Genomic DNA, 24,493 nt, shown 5'->3' with positions numbered 1-24,493 from the left:
CGGCGACAGTGTCACGAAATGCCTTTTATTAGATTTTGAGAGCATACTTGGGTGTCTTTAGTGTCCCTTTAATATTTGGGGGTCTTGTTACTGTACCTACTGCAGGTTGGTGTGTCTCAAGGAGCATCCCAGCTATTACGAAAGTGCATGTCACTAAACAGCCAGGCCTCGCTCGCACATTTTACGTGCAACCTTACTGGTTACACCAATAGTTACGAGGCATTGCTCTAAGACCATGCACTCATGCTGCTCCTTGGATCGCCTTTTTCATTTTTCAATTACACATAGCGGGTGTTTGTGGTCTTTCGTGCAATGTGCATGTGCTCACATGTAAGTGCCTACAACTTTTCACATGTTCCATTTGGAAGCACAATTCAGGGAAAATGTTTTTATAGACCACGTGCTTATACAACACTTGACCTGTTCCTGTGTGGATTCCCGCCATATGTGTTGTTCTTGAGTGGCTGCTTTCAAAACTGTTCATCATTAGAGTACAGCAGTGGAATGTTGCATGTCTTCCTGAACAGGGCGTTTTTCCATGCAGCTAACTTCATGACATCACCACGTGCTTATACAGCACTTGACCTGTTCCTGTGTAGATTCCCGCCTTACGTCTTGTTCTTGAGTGGCTGCTTTCAAAACTGTTCATCATTAGAGTACAGCAGTGGAATGTTGCATGTCTTCCTGAACAGGGCGTTTTTCCATGCAGCTAACTTCATGACATCACCTGATCTGGAGCTGAAACACGGCTGCAGCATACCCAGTGTTCAAGACTAAAGCACAGCCATGCAATTTGCAGGATGTATGTAAATAAAACTTGAAATTTCTCCAACCAACACTTTTATTTTATAAAACCCGACGTTTCGGAGCCGGCTCGGCTCCTTCTTCAGGGGTGCATGACGCGGGGCTGCGTGCAGCTATAAGTAAAAATGGTCGAGGGGGAGAAGAAGGTGGGGGGGGAGGGGAGAATGGGGAGGGGGTGAGATGTGTGTGAAAGGAATGAGAAGGAAGGAGGGGGGTTTAGACGAGTGAGGGTGCCGCAGGTGCAGGTGTGCTCGCTGGCGACTTTTTTCTTCTCTTCTGTGAAGTGGCCAGGAGAGAGCGAAGACCTTGCAAGTATACAGCAGGGAGGTTGCCTATTGTCCGGTTGATGTTATTTGCGGTAGACTGTATGTGCCATGACTCGAGGAGGCGTCTTTTGCGGTAATTGGTCTCGGTCTCCAAGATGAACGTTTCTTCGAAATTTATTCTGTGGTCGGAACATTCAGAAGATTCCGACCACAGAATAAATTTCGAAGAAACGTTCATCTTGGAGACCGAGACCAATTACCGCAAAAGACGCCTCCTCGAGTCATGGCACATACAGTCTACCGCAAATAACATCAACCGGACAATAGGCAACCTCCCTGCTGTATACCCTACTGAAAAACCAAAAGTTCTACGGGGCAATAACCTCATAAAATCTCATTTAATCGCATAGAGTCTCATACGGTGCACATCATTATCATAAAATATCGTACATAATTTATGATAACGTACAAAAAACTATGAGAACTTATGGAATTATATGCGACTTGTACGTGATTTCTTATGTGAATTGAGTGAGATTGTGTGAGAAAATGTGAGGTTATTGCCCCTTACAGTTTTTTCAGTAGGGTACTTGCAAGGTCTTCGCTCTCTCCTGGCCACTTCACAGAAGAAAAGAAAAAAGTCGCCAGCGAGCACACCTGCACCTGCGGCACCCTCACTCGTCTAAACCCCCCTCCTTCCTTCTCATTCCTTTCACACACATCTCACCCCCTCCCCATTCTCCCCTCCCCCCCCACCTTCTTCTCCCCCTCGACCATTTTTACTTATAGCTGCACGCAGCCCCGCGTCATGCACCCCTGAAGAAGGAGCCGAGCCGGCTCCGAAACGTCGGGTTTTATAAAATAAAAGTGTTGGTTGGAGAAATTTCAAGTTTTATTTAGTTATCAACCCAACCAGACAGGCAAATCTGTCGAAATGTTTAGCTTTCAGGATGTATGTAAGCATGAAAACAAAATAAAATCACAATATTGTTTGTGATTTGAAATCTTTGCCTCGTCTTTGTTTTTATTGTGTGGTACAAGGCAGCCGCTGCAATGCGATTCTCATAGAACCAATGCACTCGTAGACCAATAGCCTAATAGTACCAATATCCCAACATCACTAATACCACAGCAGAACCAATAACCATATAGGACAAATAGGCCTATTGGCGGCAATAACAAAACAAGATATTGGTTTTTATAATGGAATTTTTGCTAGGGTGTAGACACCAAATTTTGGTGGCATTTTTCTTCTTTCTGACGATGTGTAAGAAACATTCTGCATATGGATCACCACGTAGTTTTTGCCTAAGACTGCTAAATAATTTTTTAAACAAATTTTCTTTCCTCGCCAGTTTTATGTCTAGGTAACGCGACGCATGAACAATAGTGATATAATCGCTGAATCTTCACTTGTGGGTCCTGTCCTTGAAGGAACACTAAAGAGAAAGCTGAAGGGGGCTTGCATCGATAAAATGCCAATTCCCTGATTGCAAAAATCCAATCTTACTAAAAGCAAAGCTGTTATAAGGTAGCAGTGAGGAAGGACAGTGTCATGAAATCGGCGCACATTTTCATCAAGCCGGCACGGCGCGAGGCCCGCGCGGCGTCGCGTGGAAAGCCCGAGAAAATCCTTCGTCCCCGCGCGAGAGAGCGCGTAGCCTTGTGCGCTTCGCCGTCGCCCTCTTTCTCATCATCCGGCGATGACGCGGACTCATCCGCCTGGAACACGCCAGAAAAATCGAGAATCTTCTATGGGACCTAGCCAATGACGACGCGCGGCTCGACGGGAGGAGGAGAGAGGGCTATAACCAGCGACGCTAAGTGTGTGTGCGCGCTAGCTTTGACGCGTGCTAACAGACAGACGCGGCGCGCCCTATTTAAAGAGACCGCGCCGCTTGCGAGTCAGTCAGTCAGTCAGTCAGTTCGTCAGTGTTTGCGACGTGTTCGCCTGTGCTTCGGCTGGACTCCCGGGGATCACCCGCTGCTGGCAAGCCCACGGACCTGCAAGGGAGCGGCGCTCGTCTCGAATGGCGGCCACCTCGTGACTCTTAAGGCGTCGGACTGCAGCAGTGCCCGGTGAACAATTTGGTGTTTGTTTATGTAACTCTCTCATGTTTGATCTGTTGGCTCTGTGTTATTGAATCATTCTGTAGTTGCATGCTTAGCGTTTGAATTCTGTGAACCTCTCGTCTGTGCATTTCAAATGATCTTGTATATCCCTTTGTATCGTCTGTTGCTGTGTATAAAGTTTGTTTTGTTTGTTGTTTCTGGCTCCGACCCTTACTCGGCTTGAACCGGCGACCACTGGGCACCAAACGACCACTCCCTTCTGTCACTACAAGGTAGTAGAATTCCGGCTGAGCTTGCCACGCAAGTCGAGGGCATCTCCTTTGCGACCGGAACAGCTACCCCCACTCACTCTAAGGGTGTCTGGGAGTGCGCGCACCGTTAAGGGCGCATCGTTAATAATCCCTTCCTAATTATTAACGGGTGACAAACAGAAATGCAGCTATCGCCGCAACAGCCGAAACTCGCAGCTACAAATCACGTGACGCGCTAGAGATCCCGGGGGCTGACAAATATGCGAATTACGTCGCCCGTTTGAATGCGGTCGTAGGTTTTGTCTCGTATAAGGTAACACGCTCTTATCATACGTAAACGACGGCGAAAAGACAACGTAAACGTGTCAAGGCAACCACGAAAATAGCGCCCACTTCAGTTTCGGTTATGTCCCGGCTCAGGCACTTCGTGCGTGCTCGGATAGTTTCAAGTTTTGACCTACAGCGCCTGAATTACGAGCTTGGAGCACCAGATGCGCCTGGCTCGTTCACATTTGAACATTCGGAGGCGCGAGCGAGCGAAATCTGCTGCCGCCCACACGCTCCTTCGTTCACACCCCTGAGCCAACATATCGCCGCCGTCACCGCGTCGACTGCGAGCTGCCGTTAACCCTGACCTGACCGCTCGACTGCAGCTAGGTACGCCATGAAAAGCATACATATGCTAAGTGCCGAAGGAAAAACGCATTATCATTCATTTGTTCACTAAATCAGGGCATGACCCACATACTGCGGCAACAAGACCTTCGATGTGCTATCTGCAGGCATCGTAAACAAACGGGGCATACTTGCCACTCATACCAAGGAGAGAGAGTGTCGATCTATTGCGCTGGTCGCCCGGCGAAAAAAAGGGCCTCGGGTAAAAAGTAAAAACTAAAAATAACGAAGCACCATAAATACAACAAAAATGTAAAAAAATCGATTTGTATAAGAAAAAAAAAAGAGCCATCACTAGCGGGATTCGAACTTACCACCGGCTACTCCGGAATGTTCGGCGCTAACCTCTCGGCTACGCCGCGCCTCAGGGAGCTGGGAAATATTTCCTCATATTGTGTCATGGCCGCATTTATAATGGCGCATGTTTCGAGATGTACAGGCCATTGCTGCAGGTTGACAATTTACAACTTTTTGACCATCGGAACATGCTACCTGCTCTCACGACTTGCAACTACTGTTCTGGATGCCTATGCGCACTATATTGTGCACTGGAACCAATTTAACATGTGAAATTTCACAGCGCTGGCACCTTTAGGGGCGCCGGCTCTTCGGTCATGCTCTGCTACCGTGGTCGTAATTTTCGCTGAACACGGAGCTGTAGCAGAAACCTTGAAGGAAAAAAGTGTGACGAAGCTTCAAAACTGACAAGCGCAGCAGCGAGGACACTATTTTGCTGGTAACTAAATCTTATTTGTATGTAAACATTTCGGGAAGTGTTGCGATGACCGAGGGCTCGGTTTGTTTATACGCAGTGCAAGAAGGAGCGCAAAGGCTTGAGAAACATGCAAATTATTGTGCAATACAAGCGCTCTATGTTTTTTTTTTCTTCCTTTATGGGCTAATCGCTCGGTAAATTACTCTCCTCATCGTTTTATTTATTTCGGCCGTGGCCGTCACTTATTGTGAGCCGATGGTCGATTGGGAGCACGGTGTTGCCATGTTGGCCCCTGAGGGATGCGAGGCCGCGGGCCGCGCCGGCTCGCTAGCAATCACGGAGTCTCAGCTTACGTCATAGTGTGAGTAACTCTACGGCGCTCGACTACTGTGCCCAAGGAAGCGGGATTGAATACCGCCCTCGGTGCCTGCGTTTCGATGGGTGCGAAACGGAGTGGCATCCGTGTGCTGTGCGATGTCAGTGCACGTTAAAGAACCGCAGGTGGTCGAAATTTCCGGAGTCCTCCACTACGGCGTCTTTCATAGCCTGAGTCGCTTTGTGACGTTAAACCCCACAAACCAACCATTTAAACAGACTACGTAGTCGGAGGAAACAGTTTGAATTCGACCGGCGGGAACAAGAAAAAACTTCAACTTCTTATCGCAATATCTGAACAATTATTCGTTTTTTTTGCTGCCGGATATGCGGCGACAGTGTCACCAAATTTAGTTTATTAAATTTTCATAACATCCTTGTGTGTCTTTAGTGTCCCTTTAAGGCTAGCTGGCTTTAGTGTTGTAGTAAATTCAAATGACAGAGCAAGGATTATATCAGTGTTTTTTTCATCCCTCGCATGGCCTAGATGACTTTGGTGTCACAGCTATCACTCGGAAATTCGATTACAAATTGTTGAGTGGTTGTAGGCGAATGTCACATGGTGATCCGTGTACAGTAATGTCTAGTGCATCATTATAAAGGATAAAACAAGAACCACAAAATTAAGCATCTATACCTCTTTATTGCCACTTCTCTCTTTGCAGCCATACAAAAACCAAATTTGGCTAAAGAGTACCCGTCGACCTACTCGAGACAAGATGCCTATGTTTGTTTCATTTACTTCTAACAACCCCACCCCACATGCATAAAACCGACATGACCTGCACTTCAAGCTTTAATGCCTGTTCATGTAGGGCCCCACAAATGAAGACATTAACATCATTTCCCCTGTGCTGCACGTCAAATGTGCATAAAATGCACTCTTGTCTCGACTGTTTATTTAGAATGCCACATTGCTTTGTCACAGACGTAATTTTCATGCATTAACTTAATGATTCTAAAGCAATGCAGAAGCCCCATTTATTAAAGCCTCAAGCCAATGCTAGCTAGCGTGCATGCCAAAGCGCGGATCCATAGCTCTTGTCCTGACTTACATATGCAAAGATGAAAAAGCTTTTCACCTCTACTGACCGCCAAAGACTTACAGGCAGACACTGAAGAGCTCTGCAGTTATCCCATCATCCAGTCACACCTGTCTCTCCAGCTGTGTCTTAGTGCACAAAGACAACGCTTCCAAAAAGTGTACAAGAATAGCTGTGGCAAGGAAACAGTGGCATGCCACCTGTTGCACTGTATGTGCAAGGGGTGGTTCCAGCTGGTAGCCCCGCAGTCCTACTTTCCCCACTGATGTAAAGCTATTTTGTTTATCCAAACCATGCTAAGAAAGCAATAACACATCATTAGTTTGCAGACAAATGAAAAACACTTTTCAGTACAAAAGTTTTAGCAAGAGATTATCTTGTGGTTGGTTTGGTTCATGGAGTTTTAACATCACAAAGCGATTCAGGCTACAAGAGACTCCGTAGTGAAGGACTTTCGAAATTTCGACTACCTGGGGTTCTTTAACGTGCGCTGAATCCGACAGCCCACCAATGCCTTGCCGAATTGAATTGCAAAAATTGTGACTGCGATAAAATGAGAAACCTCTGCCATGCTGCCCTCACACACTGCTGGCCCAATCCCAAAGCACTGGACATCACTGATGTCGAATGTGACGTCTGCATCTGTGGCACAAAGGACAGGGTCAATCTGCAGTTACTTTCCTGTGCTATAACATTTTCCAAGAAACTGCCGCCTTCCTCTGCCAAAAGCAGTGTCTAGCTAGCCAATTAACTCCAACAATACAGGCACTTATATGGCCCTAATTCGTGTTCTGCAACTTCTCAAACACAAAATCAACACAAGATAATCCACCAACATGCCATTTTAATACAATTGAGCACATTGTGTGCTCAATCTTCTGAAGGTTGGAAAAAATTACGATTGGCTCCTATTTCAGTGAATTTTGACACGCAAAAAGCTGCGTGACTGGCGCGGATTTGGATAAATTGAGTTTCAGTAATCTGTGGTTTCGGCTGCCAATCACGAGGTTTCAGGTTCAATTCTCGCGCTATTCTGAAGGAGGCGAAACAAAAATGGCACAGCGCTGTCTGTAAAGATCCCCATGCGGTTCACCTAAATCTGACCCTTCACTGTGCTGTCCTTCTGGCCCATGTGTTGCTTTAGTACAATATCTTTTAAGCAGAAAGCATGCTTGTCAGTTCAGCCAGATCTAGGTTAAGTGCTCGTAAAAGGCATGCAATCAGCTAAAAAAACTGTCAGCCTTATGGTTAGTTTATAAGGAATGTTTCCCAAATTGACTAAGGCTTTGAGGGATGCCATAGTGGGGGGCTCCGGAATTTCTAATCACCTGGGGTTCTTTAACATGAACAGACATCACACAAAACATGGGCACCTTGCTTTTTGCGTTTATCAAAACGCAGCTGCCATGGTCGTCATTCAACCCGTGTCCTTAGTTTCAGTTGTCAAACAACCTAACCACTGAGCCACTACGGCGGGCCACCAGCCTTGTGGGCTTTTAAGATAATAGAAAGGCTGCAAATTGAGTCAATATGCTCAAAAAATGCTGAGCTTACATTTTTACCCCCCACACCTTTTAAGAAAAGCATGGAAAGACTTGCCCGAATCTGTTCTCTCCCTGAGATATTTACACAGTTTTGACTGAAACAAATAGACCGATAGTCTTCACATTCAAGTTTGGATTATTGAGAGCTCACTGTATTGCTTCAACGAAGCACATGCATTAAAGTATTCCTGTCTACTTGATACAAAATGATGCAGTGTGACCAAATTAAAATATATCTAGTGCTAGCCACATTATGAAGTGATCATTCGGTTTTTACAAAAACGAAGAGGCTGAATAGACTAAACGAGACATGGCAATTATTTTATTGACATCATTATTAATAAGATTTTTTATCAGTAAATTTGAAGCGAACATAATGAAGTGCCTTCATTTTGCTACAGAGTGTTTCAAGGCACAGCTGTCAAAAAAGAAAAGATACTCGAGGCAACTAGCTACCAGTGAAGCCACAATGAAGGCAGTATTCCATAAAAATTATTTTTGCACCATTTTTTCACTTACCTCAATAGCAGAGCTAGCAAACGGCACTGCTTGTGAGCTGCCCGTCAAAGGCTACAACTACCGAAGCCATGAGAGTGAAAGGTGCTATATTTACTTGCATAATAAGTGAACATTTAATTTGACCCCATTTGTCAGGCACATTAGACAGCAAGCCAGGAAAAGAATGGCTAAATAATGTGGTGGCAAAGCAAGTATAAATAATGAATACAACTAAGCATAGGTGTTGCTAATTAGAACTGAAGCATAAAAAAATATTTTCTGTAATCTAATTAAGCACACCTCTACTCTAGAACACACGACCAAACTTTTTTAAAGCTTTGTAAATGAACGAAAAGGCCGAGAATTGTTAGCTGCAAGGAGCGACAATAAGCAGCTTCATAAAAGTTGCTAATGGATACGATGAAAGATTCGAAAAATGTGTGTACATAATCTGCAAGCAGATGAAACGCTTTGTGCAAGAAACTCAAAGAATTCATGCAACACAGAATTCATGCAACACCAAGGTCGGCGTCTCAGTCAAATGCAGCCAAACTTCATATATGCCACCTAAATCGCTGGGGATACTCATTACTTTGAACTTTCTGAATATTTACTCGAAATGCAGTTGTTGTCTCTTCATTTTCGCATGCATTAATGTGCCTCCTACTGCAATTACATTTACTACTGATGGTACAGCCTACATTTCCAACGTTCGTGTCTGCACCAGAGCAGCTGTCACCAATGCCAAATCACCACGATAACATCCAATCAGGCTATCTCGTGGGGACATGAACTGGGTCCGTATTCCGAGTTGGCGTCATTATCGAAAGTGTGGCCATCGCCTCTTCTAGAAAGATACCTGCGGCATCGCTTGATTACCTATTGGGGCCAGTGTGCCTGCAGTTGGGCGCGGTCGTCGAGAGATGGCGCCAGACATGCCCCTATCTCTGCAAAGGGGGTTGGGGTGGTGTGGTGTTGAAGCGGAAACGGCTGTTCGGAAAGCGCATGCGCAAATGCGTGTTGCAGGTGGGTGCCATAAGGATCGCTAAATACCACCTCAAGTGGAAAGGAGAAAAACGGAAAGGTAAGGGCAGCAGGTATTCGGTGCATACAGCAGACATCTTTATAGAGGAGGCGATGGTGTGGCTATCTCCCCGACCTCCAGTTGGGGAGATAACCACACGGATTTGTGAAAACGCCGGAACCAGTGACATCCGGTTCCGGTGTTTCCACCAATCAGACTCGAGGTCTGTAGATAGCGACACTTTCGACAACAATGCCGACTCAGAACACAAACCTTAAGATCACGACATTGGAGGAATGGCGCATTGGAGGAATGTGCTAGTGTTCTGCGTCTGTATGTTATCAAATCCTGAATGTCAACAGAGCTGACAAACTTTGTGGGAACAGAAACATACCCAAGACCACTTAAAGCGAGCAAGCAAACTGCGAACTTTACCCGGCATATATGCCCAAAGCTCGTCATGTTCCGGAAGAAACGTGACAAAAGAAACAACGATCGTCGTTCTGCTAAGTGCAATGATAGCTCAGCCCTCTCGTAAATGCACGGTCACAATAGGCAACCTGCTACGGAGTTCGCTGAGACATGTGGCGCCACCTGGCGGCCGACGGGAGCTAATACTGAGGCGGTGCAGAAGCTGACGCCGTGTATGTTGCGGCCGCTGTGTTCCTTCTGCGTTCGCAATTTGTTATTCCAGTGAACTGTGATTTACTCATTTAGTTACTTCAGTGGTCTTGTACGATACTTGTACTACTACGGATGTGAACAAGAATACAAATAAGCGCAGGGGCGGCGAGAAAGACCTCCACAATTACGAAGGAAACCCAAGTGTACCGCTTGCTGGGAGAACCTGGAGAGAATGATGAGAGAAGGGGATAGTGGCTGGGAGAGATTATTGTAACTGAAATTCGTTTGGTGATGGAGCCAAGGAGATAAAATAAGCTGATTGCCCGTTGAGTGGAGGAAACAATAAATAAACTTCTAACTCGGGGAGTCGCACACTGGTTGGGGCACTCTCCTCAGTACGCGTTCCGCACTGTAAATTTTGGCGTGTACAGGTATATGCTGTGCAGGATCGAGTGGCATTGTCATTTTAAAGGACGTAACGTCTAGAAGAGCAACAATCGTGCAGCCGCATTTCATCCGAGGCGAAATAAAAAAAAAATGCTCGTGGATCTGTGAACCGGATTTCTAATGCAGTGTCTATTCGGAACCTCAAAGCCAAAATATGTTCACAACTTCCAATGACAGATTTGGATAAGCATATTTATCTGTAAAATAGTTCGTAAGGTGATGAAAAAGTCGAAGTGGTGGAGTGTGGTGGCCCGGATACTTTGTATACGCGGAGCATGGAACTTCGTTCTATTGTACCGCGCCAAACGTATTTCTTGCATCGACCGCTCAAGCTGTTTAAGACTTTCTTGTCCCAGATGATAGACCGTTCCATCATTAGCAGCAACGGTAAAAAATTCTAACTCTAACGACCTCATTTACGGAAGCTGTGCCGTTGTGTGCCAGCATTTCCCTCCGCCTTTCGCCAAGGTTTTGGTACGGAGGTACAAAATGCATGTCAGTTGTTGTTGTTAAAGGGACAGAACACTGGCCAAAATATGTCATGCGATTATGGTGGAGATGAAAAAATCTTGCCTCATTAAATACAGATCGAGCACTACAATATCAAAGAAAAGAGGCTTTACAATTTTAATTTGCCATTGAAAATCACAAAAACACCCGAGGTGCTATCTAGCGGAGAAACCCTAGTACTTTCAGTGTAGCCTTCACGTGACTACATGTTAGCAAAATATTGTTGATCTTCATAGCTGCACGTTGTTCTTCTTTATTCTAAAAGTGCTTGCCATAATTTATTATATTTTGCGCTCTCTCCAGTGCATACCTAAATAAAGACCACCCCTGCTTTCACATGACGAGAGGTATGCTTTCAGGTTGTGCCACTTGATGGCACCACAGTGTTTGCAATTTCATGAATGAAGCAATGACAGTGCCCACTAAAACGTTCGTCGACGAGGGCGTGCGTTGTTGTGTCGTAACAGCATTGAGTGTGAAACTGAAAAGGACGTTACTCTATGCAAAAAATGGCAAATTAATGCCTAGCGAGTGAAATAATAATAATTGGTTCACCGGAAGGGAAAGGTGCAGTATCTGTCACACTTTCTCTGTGGACACGTGAACCGCGCTGTAAGAGAAGGAAGGAAGGTGGGAATGAAAGTAGAAAGAGAAAGAGGAGCCGTAGTGGAGGACTACATAGCAATTTCGACCACCTGGGGATCTTTAACGTGCGCTGTCATCGCACAGCACACGGACGCCACTTAGTTTCGCCTCCATCGAAACGCAGCCGCCGCGGTCGGGTTCGAACCCGGGAGCTCCGGCACAGTAGTCGGGCGTCTTACCACTGCACCACCCCAGCGGGGCTGGCGAGTGAAATTTATATTTGTTTTCGGTCCGTCTTTTTTGTCGACCACCAGTTGTCATCGCGGTCGCTGCTCATGGTTTCCAGCATCGGACTACATAAAAACGGGCGCACGCATTGATCGAAAAATTCTTGGTAAAAATTTTCTGCAGTGTTTCTAGCAAAACCGTTATGGAATCGAACATTGTAGACATCAATCTTTCCACTGCAGCGAAAAAAAATCGAGACCTTAAATTCCAGTGTTCTGTCCCTTTAAGAACTTTATTTTTCCACCTAAGTAGGAAGCCCTCTACTTCCCGCCCCCCGCACGCAGGCCTATAGGACGGAGGTCGGGGCCTCCACGACTAAATACCAGTTTTCGTTGATGACGCACGCTACAACCGCACAGTGCTTAGAATCGCCACGACAGCCGTAGCGGGTACCGCACCATGCCTCCTTTAACCTCCACGGCACTGTCGAAAGGTTCACCACGAACAAAAGTGTTCGTCATGGTATTCAACTGTTAGCGAAACCGCGAGGAAATTATTATGCTGCTGTAATCAAACAGCAAGAACAAAAAAAAAGAAGAAACGGCGATCAATCTCTTCTCAGGTTCTCTCTGCACTTTCAATGTCTGGGCATGAGGTGTGAATGCATTAGGTAAATAAAAAGCTACGTTTAAAACATTTTTCATTCATTTAATCATTTTTTAATTCATCATCACATGTCCGAGTGATGCCCTGAGGCAATGAATTTCATTACAAAAAAAAAATTTCCGTTGACTCACGCGAAATTGAAAGTTGTGCGCGCGGGTGTTCCGTCGCGAGCGGCGCGCACTTTGCGGTGACGTCGACACCGTTCACTTTCAAAACATGACCATTCTCGAACAGGCGCGGTGTCCTTTCGCCAGTATTGCTTTTCGGAAGTAGCTTTGAAGACATTCGATTGCCTTAAAACCGCAGAAAATGAGAGCCGAGATGCCTCCCGCCGTACAACGCGAACGCAAGCCAACCGTGCCGGCCGCCGCAGATTACTCGGCGCCGCCGTTCGCGGCGCTGATCGCTGCGCTTCACTCAGTGTTGCCAATGTAGCTACTTTGTAGCTAGATTTAGCGACGTTTGGACTCAACTAGCTACCAAGAAAGCTAGTTTAGCTACGAGTAGCTGTTTAGGCCAAGAGGCCCACCGTTCCGAGTTACGCCGAGTCACGGACTGAAGATATCGCCTGGACAATCATTAACTCTCAGTTCATAGGCCTCTGTGTACGCGCAAACAGTAGATAAAATTGCATTCTTCACATGTTTACAGAGCAGGATGCATTCGCTGGTCATCTTGTCTTAGGGCGCAAGCCTTAACGCTGTGCGAAAACTACGTCTGCGTAAATTATCGGAATCGAAACCTGAGCACATTTACTATGGTGTCTAGATGGGTAGGTGTGCCGACCGGCGGGGGTAACGCGTGCCTTTTCTTCATGACGCCGCAGTGGCGCCACCAGCGAAAGCCCGGTTCATGACCGTTTCCTCCGGCCGTCGCCACGCATGACAGAAAGCGACTCGCTTCACTTTTTTCCAAGTGCAAATGAGTTTATTGCAAACAAGCTGTCTTACGGGAATAGGGAAGGGATGTAAACATATTACAAAGGCAGGGGAGCCGAGTTTAAGGCTGTTTTTTTTTTTTTTTTTACGTACAGCGCGTTTGCTGCGTTCCCGATTTTTCAGGCAAGCAACTCCAAACACTGTTATGTCACTTCCTCGTTCTTAATTTTTTTTCATTAAATGTTCCACGCCATCACAAGGCAACGCGAATATATATTAACACAGCGCTCAGCTGTGATTTATGCGTGTGCATGGGCGTAAGCAGACCTTGCGAATAAATAAAATAAAACGAGTGCATAAGCTTGTATTGCAAAACTGTATCTTCTAGCTGAACTTTTGAAAGTGCAATAAATGACATGCACACATTAGTGTTTTTGAGTCAGTGAAGTAACACACCCCAAAATCATGCCTATGCGTTCAAAGCACGCGTCTCAATTTCAGGTGTTCTCTTTTTTTTTTCGCGCGTTTTCACGGGCCAGGTTCTTGCTCTTGACCAAGAAGTGGAGGCGCATGATAGAGTAAAACTTGACGACGCTGTTAGTGATCTCAATTTTATGCTCCTCACAACCAATCATAGGCGGAGGTTTGAGCTGCAGAAAAGAGGCGAAGTCTGCGAGACTTTCTCGCCTCAGTTCAGTTACTGTGAAGCAGTGACTGAAGGTCTCCTCGAGAGATGTCATAATGCCGCCATGACGTTGCTGCTCCGTCATGCATATGAATTTTTTCTTCAATTAAGGCAGCAAACACCCGTTTGTTGAAGCCGAATCCGCTTCGAAATCCGCGCAGGTACCGTTGGAGACACGTTCTGCCGGGCAGCAGCATGATCTTCTCCTTGCGCAGGTGCTCATAAAGCCGTTTGCTCCTCATCCGCATTATCAAGCATTCGAGCAGCCACTCGCGCTGGTACTTAAAACACTTAAAACCCTTCGTGTTTTTCCGCTTTGAAGCATTTGAACAGGCCATGACTTGTGACTGTTGTCTTACTGGCAAATTTTCTATTCTTGACATGAGCGCGCAGCTTTCTAGTTTTGAGTTCTTCCTCCTCATCTCTTCCAGTTTTGTCTCAAGAGTAAACATATTTCGCTTCAGTCTCTTGAACTTTGCGGTTACAAGCTTTCTCTTCTTTTCGCGCTCCCTCGACCTCCGGTCCTTTGTTCTTTTGTACGACAGCTGATTTAGGAGCAACTTTTTTGCGTATCGGCAATGCAAACAGGAGCCTCCTTGACTTGGGGCGATACCGACGCATTTGGAGCTGAATGTTGTGTTTCCGTGGATTCTTATATTCTTGGATTTCGCGAGGACGGTGTCCAGTTGGTCATTGCATTTTATGCCCTGACATGGAATCATGGCATCCACGTCAGCCAAAAGGTCCCCAACCTGTTCACGAGTTTCCAAATCCAGCTTCTGTGTTACGGCGCCTTGCACGGACACGGTGGCTCGCAGTTTTGACGCACAGTGCTCCAGGAGTATTGCTTTCACCAGAACGATGCTCTGTCCGCTTTTTCTGCAAGTCGAGAACGCAGAGGCGCCAGAATTTTCAATAGAGTGATGTGTCCAGCCGCTGTGGGATACCGTGCAGGTAGTGATCGTCAATGTCAACCGCACGAGGTGACACTTCGGTTACAGACGCGTAGAGATACCTTCACTGGAGCTTGAAGGTACTGGATCGTTCGGCAGTGTCTCAAGGTCATGGCTGTCATTTCTGGCAGCCTTGGTTGGGCGGCAGCCTGTGGAATTCATCGTCTTTCGTTTTGCGGTCACCTTTCTTGACAGGTAAGCAGGAGCATCGGGCAGGGCAGAAGGCACGACATCTTTCGTCAATCGTGGGTGAGAACGTGGGAGGCTAACAACGTTGCCTTCTATCATATATTTGTAATCTCGTTCGATACACTCTTGGTCAAAATGCCGCTCACACACAACGGAGTGGGGCTGCAACCTCTTGTCGGCACGATGAAGAGCAAGCTCCCACCTTTTGAACAGTTCGGGATCCCGCGGCGCCGAAAACAGCGAGACTTTCAGTCCTTTTCTCGATTACTTGTAGCCGGATTTGCAGAAGGGTGCGAAACAAGTTGTGTCCTTTTTGGTCTTCATTCCGATCACTTCTCACAAAAAGCGCAGCGCCTGCTCCGCTACGGCGCTTGCATGTGGACGATGACAGACAGCAAACAGACGAGAAAACAGGTAGCTAGTGTCGTCTGTTTATTGTTTCAATGCCAGACCGCAAAAGTTTTAGTTTCAGCTACTATTTTCACTGATAACGCAAGTAATAAGTAATGTTTTTAAACAAAAATGAGGTTAACAAAACGCGCGATGCGATTGCGACAAGTAGCAGACGATCCGGCGGTGAGCACCGGGCGGAGAACAGCAGCGCCACTTTCGTCGTCATGAAGCGGAGGCACGCGGAACTACGCTTTGTGCCCTGCCGGTCGGCACACCTACCCATCTAGCCACCGTACATTTACCATTCGTTAGTTAGCACTTGTCATGCGTAGTCGCCTGCAGGAAACCATGTCTATTGATAGCTGTGTTTAATTTTTACAATAATAGAGCTGCCAATAAATGAGTTATATATCCAAAATATGAAATAAAAATTCTTGGGAAAAAATCTAGCTACTTTTAGCTCCTTGCTAGATTTTTTAGCTGCTTTTAGCTACATTCATGCTGCCATCTAGCTACTTTTGCTCACCGACATCTGGCAACACTGACTCCACTAGCGCCTAGATCACTGCAGGTTGCCTGTACAGCGAACCACTCGGCAGGTCCGCCTGGCTATAAGCTTGCAGCGGTAGGCGAACATCAGAGCTTTCCCCAAGGGTTTCAGCCACGACGGGCCCTTGGTTCAGTGCAAAGAGGGCCCTTAAGCCGACGCATCTAGTGCGCGTCTGTTTGAAGAACCATTATTTAGCCGTCAGCCGGTTAAGCAGAGCCGTTGCGGTAATTGTACCCCGCAGCTGAGCTGTGCAGACGGCTGATCCACGGTCGATTGTTTACAGCAAACTACGCGCGCTCCGCGACAGAAGAGGCGCTAGGATGCCAGGAGCTCTCCCACCAAGACACGGGGCGTGCAGCGCCGGTATCGAAAGAGAGGCTCTCCTCACCTTATTGCCATTACGTAGCGCCTTGATGATGCACTCCTGGCAGAATCGGTGCAGGCACTCCTTGGTGGTCATGGTGTTCTTGAGCAGGTCCAGGCAGATGGGGCACATGAACTCACTGTGAAGGCTACGCGGTGACACCGCAATCTCGGTGTTGTCTGTGATCACTTCCTGCGGCGTCCGGTGGAGCTCGTACAGGCTTAGCTCCCAGGTCCGATTCGTCGTTTGGTTGTCCGATGACATCTTAGATGTGCTGCTAGCTTACCTCCCGTCCGCGCGACTGCCAAAGTGTTTTGTTCGTGACCGCAACACCCCACAAGTGCAACCGTTGCTACGTCGCTACCAAGTACCAACTTTAATAGAAATAGGGTGGTCGCTACTGCCCAACGTTCTAGTATAGTGCCTAGAATATATTGGCTAGTGTGCCGACCTTGGCCTCCCGGGTGGCACTACGAGCGATGAATGCCGGTGGCCGCTGCCAGGAGCGCTGCAAACTGCATGGGTACCAGCCGCGCCTTTCGCATCCTACCGCGCTCTCACATCTTCGGCAAGAGTACTGCTCGCCCTGTATTTTACCTCTTATTAGGTCGCAATTGAGACCCAAACTATAACTGAAGCCACTGACTACAAGTTTCAGGGTGTGTTTTCAGTCTTGGACTGGAAGCGGCGCACATATTTAACGCGTCTCGCTTGCTAAGGCTCCTGCGAAGTTGGCGCAACTTAGAGTCTCGGACATGCCGTACTCACAAACGGAAACACAGAATTTCTATTCTAACAACAATTAAAGGATAGGCTTTTATTGATATAAAATATCTTTGTAATTTTTGGAACAAAGTGAAATGCTTCAGTTGGATTGGCATGCATATATGGGTTCTTTCTGTGGACTGTACATTTGCTGACAAGTAAACACGTACGCGCAGTTTCATTTATATATTGTATATTTGAACAACACAGGAAACAAAGTCGCGCAACATTCCTTTTATGTATATGTAATAAAGAACACAGGCATGGGACAGAATTGCATGAACAGCAGAGCACAAACGAGGAACATTTACTTACAGCAGCATATGGTTTAAGGTACACGCGGCCTATGATTGCACACCGGGCTTTGCCAAAGTGACCATTTTTTGAATGAAGAAGCTGAAGAATTTTTTGTTTTCTCAGATTAACAATAAAGGCTCGAGACGCGGCCGGTTCATTGCGGGGAAGCTCGTTGGTCATGCGCCACTTACGGTGAAACACGCGTCCAATATATAACTGCATCCATTCATATGACATGTGTAGCACAAAAGGACGAAGGACACAGAAAATGTACACAGCACCGGTGCTCCGTGTAGCGCCTAATTATATACATTTTCTTGTCTTTCCTCCTTTTGTCATGGAGCACCGTTACAGACTCGCCGAAGTTTCCCCTCTTGTGAATATAACTAAAAAAAATGTTTCTCGCAAACTAAAGCAGTTGGTGTTTACCTTCCGTCATTACTATCGATGCTTCATTCCCATTCTGCAGAATGAATGCTTAGCATCAGATGAAGCAGTAAATATATGAAATACGCACCTTGTTCTAGCGGTAGCCCCGTTTGCCAAAAAAAAGTCTTCTTTGTGCACCACCGCTTTCTCTGACATTTTTCTGTGCAGTTTAGTGAGAGACACTGGAGAAACAATTCTCAGAAACTCACTTTACCATTGGCGACACAGTGAAAAAAGAAGGGATACAGGCGGGCAGAGAACGCGCTCACAAAACGCGAAAAAACGACCGATGCAATCATCGCCGTGCAGCTAGAAGTGCGGAACGACTCGCATGTACAAGCACCTACAACGGAAATAAGCCACTGCACCTTGGTGAACGCAAAAGACGCGCAGAAGTAGGTTTAACACGCACTTACAACACCAACAGATTGCCGTCTTCTGAAGCAAGAAAACCGCGTCGTCTGCTCCGGTGGTACCCTCCCGATAAGAAGCGCCCTCTGTCGCTGTCGATTGGCTTTCATTGCAAATGGCGCCATCCTCGCCCATAAGGAAGCGCGGGCGCTCGTCACACTAGCCAGTATATTCCAGACACTATACTTCTAGTACAGTGGCTACCTATTCTAGCCACTGTACTTCTAGCAACTTCTAGTTGCCTCCCTACAGTGTTGCCAAATGTCGGTGAGCAAAAGTAGCTAGATGGCAGTGTGAAAGCAGCTAAAAGTAGCTAAAAAATCTAGCAAGGAGCTAAACGAAGCTAGATTTTTTCCCAAGAATTTTTATTTTATATTTTAAATATATAACGCATCTTAACAGCTCTATTGTAAAAATTAAACACAACTGTCAAAGCATGTTTTTTTGCAGGGGACTACGCAAGGCAAGTGCTAATGAATAACGAATGATAAATGTGATCAGGATTCGATTCTGATAACTTAGGCAGACTTAGGTTTCACAAAGCGTTAAGGTTTGCGCGCTAAGGAAAGACGAGCTGCGAATGCATCACTGCTCTGTAAACATGTAAAGAATGGATTTTTATCTACTTTTTGCACGTATACAGCCCAGTAAAAAAATATCAATGGGTCCAATTAGGAAGAGCAGTCAGATTGAATTGTTTCTGCCAATCCCAAATGGTTTGTTCAATGGGTACTGTCCAAACCAGCTGGTTTCTTCACTCCCAGTTGGGAAGCCCAATTGGTTTCTTCACTCCCAATAGGGACGCCCAGTTGGTTTCGTGATTCCCAATTGGGAATGAAGAAACCAATTGGGTGTCCCAGTTGGGATTGAGAAAACCGAGTGGGGTAATGGGAAGCCCAATGCATTACTTCATCCCAATTGGGATTATTTCACTCCCAACTTGGACGCCTGTTTGAAAAAAATAGGGCTGTCAACTGAGCTTCGCATTGGTTCTAATTGGTCCTAAGCAAACATTCCCAGTTGGGAAAGTCAAGTCAGTGATATCCTTGACTGAGATGTGCATAGATATACATACCTGTATAAAGAGACAACAGCGAAAAATTTAAGTTCTTATAAAAAGTATATGACGCTTAATCTTATTAATTGATTATATCTTGTTCACTGTAAGTGCACGCATAATTAAATAAGTTAACTCTGTATAACAAAGATGTGTCCCTGGTCCCAGCAGCACTGTTCAAAGAATGGAGTATATAAGTCTGCAACCTGTGGATATATACATTGAATCTGCGTTAGTTCCATGCGTGTAATGCTTGCTCGTCTCTCATGCTTTCTGTAAAAAATTGCAATTTCATTCCACTTGTATAAACGCCGGCTCCCCTATAACTTCTGGGAGAAAATATTGAAATTGCATCTCCATTCTTGTTTTTCAGCTATTTGAGTTTAAACCATTTGGGCTCAATGGGTATGCCATTTGCATTCAGTAGGTGAACCATTTGGTTTACATAGGTGACCAATCATTTCCAATTGGGAGCACCTATTCGTGTCAAATGGTCAGGCCCAATGGGTGTCAAAAACACAATAGGTTTTTGACCAATTCATTTCAATTGGGAAATTCCCAATTGGACCCATTGAATTTTTTTGACTAGGAGAGGCCTATATTGGGGAGTTATGAAAGGTTTAATGACTGTCGAGGTGATATCTTCAGTCAGCGATTCTGCATAACTAGGACCGGTGGGCTTCTTGGCCTTCTTTCATCCGCTCGGCGCTGACCGCGCATGATTCGCAAAGAGGGTCGAATCAGATAGTCGATTCCAGGTGCCTTATGGTCGCCGCGCAGGGAATGTTAATAGTTTAATATGAATGCGTTCACAGATGCACAATAGTGAACCGCGAGCACGACTTCGATGCTCATCGGAGTCCCCGCGCTGCGCGATAGGCGACACCAGTCAGAAGCTGCGCCGCCGCACCAACCGCATCGTTTCTCTTCTCTTTACTTTGTGAGCTATTTATTCTTTTTCCCACTGAGGCAGATATGGAGGAAGCTCCATGAGACGGCGAGGCATACCAACCCCCCTATAAGTGGTGCCTTGTATTGCACCCTCCTCTCTCTTTTCAAGTTTTCTTTTTTTCTCGCAAGCACTCGCAAGATATTCATTCATAAACCGTAATTCATGAGGACGACCTGAGGCCTAGAGCGGAAGGAGGTGGGTTAGGAGAGGTTTATCTTGTTTAAAAACTACCAGATGGCACTGTGCCTGACATCAGTTTCATCATGTGTAGCGTCTGTGGGAAGATTTTTCACGCCAGAATAGTAATTTTTCAAAATATAGAAAGATTTAAGCTAGATTTCACCAAGATAGCTAGATTTGTAGCTAGATTTTGAAGAAAGGAGCTGAAACAGCTACAGTTTTGCTAGAATACATTTCCTCTAGTCCTGTCCAAAAGTAGCTAAATCTAGCTACAAAGTAGCTAAATTGGCCACACTGCTCCCTACCATCGCTTTTTTTCCACCGTGCTTTTTTTTTTCTTTTTGTGCACGCGGATTGTCCGGATTGTAGACTGCTCCCCTTGCCACGTGGGGAGGATGCGCTTGAATGAGGCTATGATGATGATGATAGAGGCAGTATACACCGATTAACATGGTGACCATTTGGGCTAGTTAGTGTGAACCAGCGAAAGAGAAACAGAAGTACACAAAACAGTGCTCGATTAACCACTGAAGTTTACTCGAAGGGGGGGTTCGGAACCAAATTACATATGCATATCAAACACTTACAAGAGGATAAGTTTCGATCAACACAGTATTGGTAGGATGCTGGCAATCACAGGCAAGCAAAACTTCACTTATGTCACTTCCTACCTACATGCGCACACTGTTGTTTAAAAATTTAACCTCTTTATTCATGAGTAATAGTGATGGTGCAGTAATGCACTTGCGCCTAATGTACCTCCACAAGCTCCCTTCCTTCCCGACTGCTCTTTCTTTTTCCGAGAATATGAAAACTGTGTTCCTGACTTTGACAGCATTTCAGTAATCGAAAAAGGAAAGAGCTAGCAGGCAGTGTTTGATACATGTGTTATATTGGTTCCTTGGCCAATCGCTTCTTCCAGTAAACCTCAGATATTGTAGCATTGTCCTGTGTACTTTTCGTGTGTTTGTGTCTTTTGCTGGTTACATATGTTAGATTTACTCCAATTACACTTAGAAGGAACTAGAGGCTTGAGGAAGGTGGTGCATTGAAAAAAATTTGAAGGAAACTCCATGCATACGGACTGTGGACTGTTGTGGCTGTAGGAATTGGAAAAGAAAATACACGGGCCTGCTACTGGCTCTGTAGCTGAGCCACCTCCGCTTCCTCGTGTGAACAAAAGAAAGTAGAGAAGAAAAAGAAGAGGGAGAGAAAGACGCGCGCAGCAACAGCCATCGTCCACCACCGAAGCGGTAGTGGGTGCAATGACTACAAATTAAAATTCGGTGGCAGGCTAGCCCCCCTCCCCCCCCCCCCCCCACACAAGCGGCATTTACCTGTCATTCCTAGCCCCGTAAGGCCAAGAACAGCCACCCTTCAGCTCCATGCATACAGCAGCCAGAATCTTAGAGACATTGCAAAAGACACGGATGCCTTTTGCGGAAAAGCATAGCTGTGCCATGCTAGTGCACGTTAAAGATTCCCAGGTGGTCGAAATTATTCTGGAACCCTCCACTATAGCCCCTCTTCTTTCAACCACCTTCCTTCCTGCCCTTACGGCGCGGTTCAGATGTCATAAGGACATGCAACAGTTACTGGCAGACAATAGAGCTTTTCAAAAAGATTGATGACTGGGCGAGTTGGTAATGATTCATTTTTAAGCCAGCCAAAAGACGAGACAGAGAAAAGAAGCCATCTAACAGCATTGTCTTGTTCACTTTTCTCTGTCTTGGATGGTTTAAAAATAATAGGGCTTTGCAACTACGCTACACAACGGAAAAATAAATTTCGAGTTACTTTATTTCATTGTCATTACATGCATGTAACGAGTGTTCTGCAGGCATGCTAATTTTTATCGATGCATATTATCATTGCACCGATTACATTCCTTGATTCATGTGATATATGACAGCACAATTTTGTATCTTTATGCTCATCCATTTCTGACTGACCTTCTCTAGGGCTTACAGTATGATAAACAGTTACATAACCATACATGATGTACTACAGAAAATCTTCTGTCCTGCATGGCAGAGATAAAGCATGCATCATCACATAACAGCAATAATGCAGTCAGTGATCATCCACACATGTTGATGAATGAACATACCTAAAGACAATTTAGACTTGCAGTGCAGATGGTGCTGGACTTCATCTAAGCAAGGATTTTCTGTTGAAACAGCACAGTCCCATTTAAAGACCCTGTAGGCGAAAGTGTCGCTGAATGTTATGCCATTCGCTGGCACACTGGAGCACATGTGAACAGTGCCTGTAGCTGGGACAATGCATTCTGTATATTCCTCATATGCAATGTCTGACCTTGCGACATATGCCTTTAACAGGGCCCTATGTAGTCAGAGAGCTGGCTCACTGTCATAGCATGCTTTTGTGTGCTTAATAAGCCAAGAACGACAGGGCACCCCCATTCATTGCCTTGCAAGAACAATATGCAAACCATAGCAGCAGTAAAAAATGCAACAAATGTGGCAAAAATAAAGTACTTCATACAAAGCCTGGAGCAGATTGATTAGGGTTTAAATGAGTCCTGCAACATAATTTGAGCATTGTTTTGCTTCCTTGTTGCAACTGTTGAGTTACGGCAGTGGAATTATCACCGGTTTTAACACACATGTTTTGGTATTCAATATTTTAATTTGCTTGAGGACAAAATTAATGGTAGTGACGGTGTCGCTACACGTTTTTTTTCCAGCAGATACGCCAACTGGCAAGCATTTGGTGATTGAATAGCAAATACACTGAAAATTATGTCCTTAAAAAAAAATATATTATGTTGGGTTGTATTTTATAAGTGAATTAATCAACATGTTTGCTTTACACAAAGGCGCTGGAAAGAGAGTGACACAAAAAGCACCAATAGAAGTGCTGGTTACTACTTTGCATTAAAAACTTTTGAGAGCAGTACATGTAGACCAATGTCTATGCAGCCAAAGTTGGGAAAGAAGGTATTGAATGACCTCGTCAGTCACTCCTCATGTTTGTAGGATGCTTGAGAATACAGAGAAAGGGGTGGTCAAAGAGCAGGCTCACGAGTAAAGCGTAGCAGTTGGGGGTGCAGGATGATAAAGGAATCTCTCCTTCCGCTGCCTACTCCAGTCTCTTTATTCCTTACTTATTTCTGCGAGGCACCATGGAAGAGAGCTCGTCAACTTTAGCAAATACATGTTGCAGTGATGAGAGAACCGTGAGAAGCTATCTTCCCCAACGTTGTAGTGACGTGTTCATGTAGGCTGTTCCGATTGATGCCGCACTTGTCGTCATTGGACAAGTGAAATGGGAAAGCAAAAGACAGGAAAAATTGAGTTGAGGGTAATTTTTGGTTTCGTTGCATTCATTCCTTAATAAATCCCATTCTAGAGCACTGATTCCTGTAATTCTTTTTGATTCAGTATCTGTGTGACATGATAAATTTCTATGTATTAAGTGTAGTGCACAAGCATTGCAAGGCCCATTTAAACTAATTATGTATGCTTTTACCTTTATTGTTAACCTGGCGTTTAAAAGAGAATAGTGAATGAGCATGTGTGATCACACAACCATATATAAATGCTTTTATTCCAAACAAAACAATCATCTTTGGCCTGATACACATGGCAGTGGTGCCAGGTGGTGGTGCGCGTTTGACCTGGTGAGGTCGCTCTGCCAGGTAACGAAATCCCTGCTGGTGTTGGGGCCGGGGTAAGCTGCCCAGGCAGCGCTGGGGTGACCCCTCATTAGAACTCCCACCTCCGCTACAGCCGGTGCGATGACGGAGTGACCCCAGTGGGGTGAGGTCGGTGCTGGAGGTATCTCGCATCTGCACTGCACCAGTAGGACTGGCCTTGGAATCAAAGCGAAACAAGCATAGTACCCTGAAAAAACCTTCTAGGAACCCAAGAAAAACTTCACAAAACCTCATCTATCTTCAAGCAAGATGTGCCTTCTCCCCTCGGATGTAATCATGCATGTCCGACATGCATGGCTTTTATTTGATGTGTGTGTGTCTGCATTCAATGTACACTGGTTAACTTAATAATTATAATAAGTGGCTGATAGGAAAGGAAA

The 24,493-nt window shown here is 45.6% G+C and overlaps 1 protein-coding gene and 1 pseudogene across 3 annotated transcripts in view; both read right to left on the bottom strand.

Moving 5' to 3' along the window:
* Positions 1-16,604, bottom strand: part of LOC146183755 (E3 ubiquitin-protein ligase RING2-like) — an 80,516-nt gene extending 63,912 nt beyond the window's left edge. For all 3 annotated transcript variants that reach the window (XM_084608757.1, XM_084608756.1, XM_084608755.1), the window contains exon 1: positions 16,365-16,604. In XM_084608757.1, coding sequence (XP_084464883.1) covers positions 16,365-16,604 — 240 coding nt within the window. The remainder of the gene's footprint in view (positions 1-16,364) is intronic.
* Positions 16,605-23,263: 6,659 nt separating this feature from the next.
* Positions 23,264-24,493, bottom strand: part of LOC146183754 (transmembrane channel-like protein 5) — a 72,445-nt pseudogene continuing 71,215 nt past the window's right edge.

The sequence above is a fragment of the Amblyomma maculatum genome, chromosome 7 (genome assembly GCF_055883805.1).
Source record: "Amblyomma maculatum isolate TAMU_Amacu chromosome 7, ASM5588380v1, whole genome shotgun sequence".
Lineage (NCBI taxonomy): Eukaryota > Metazoa > Arthropoda > Arachnida > Ixodida > Ixodidae > Amblyomma > Amblyomma maculatum.
The sequence above is the reverse complement of the archived record's forward strand: the minus strand, read 5'-3'. Positions and strand labels throughout refer to the sequence as shown.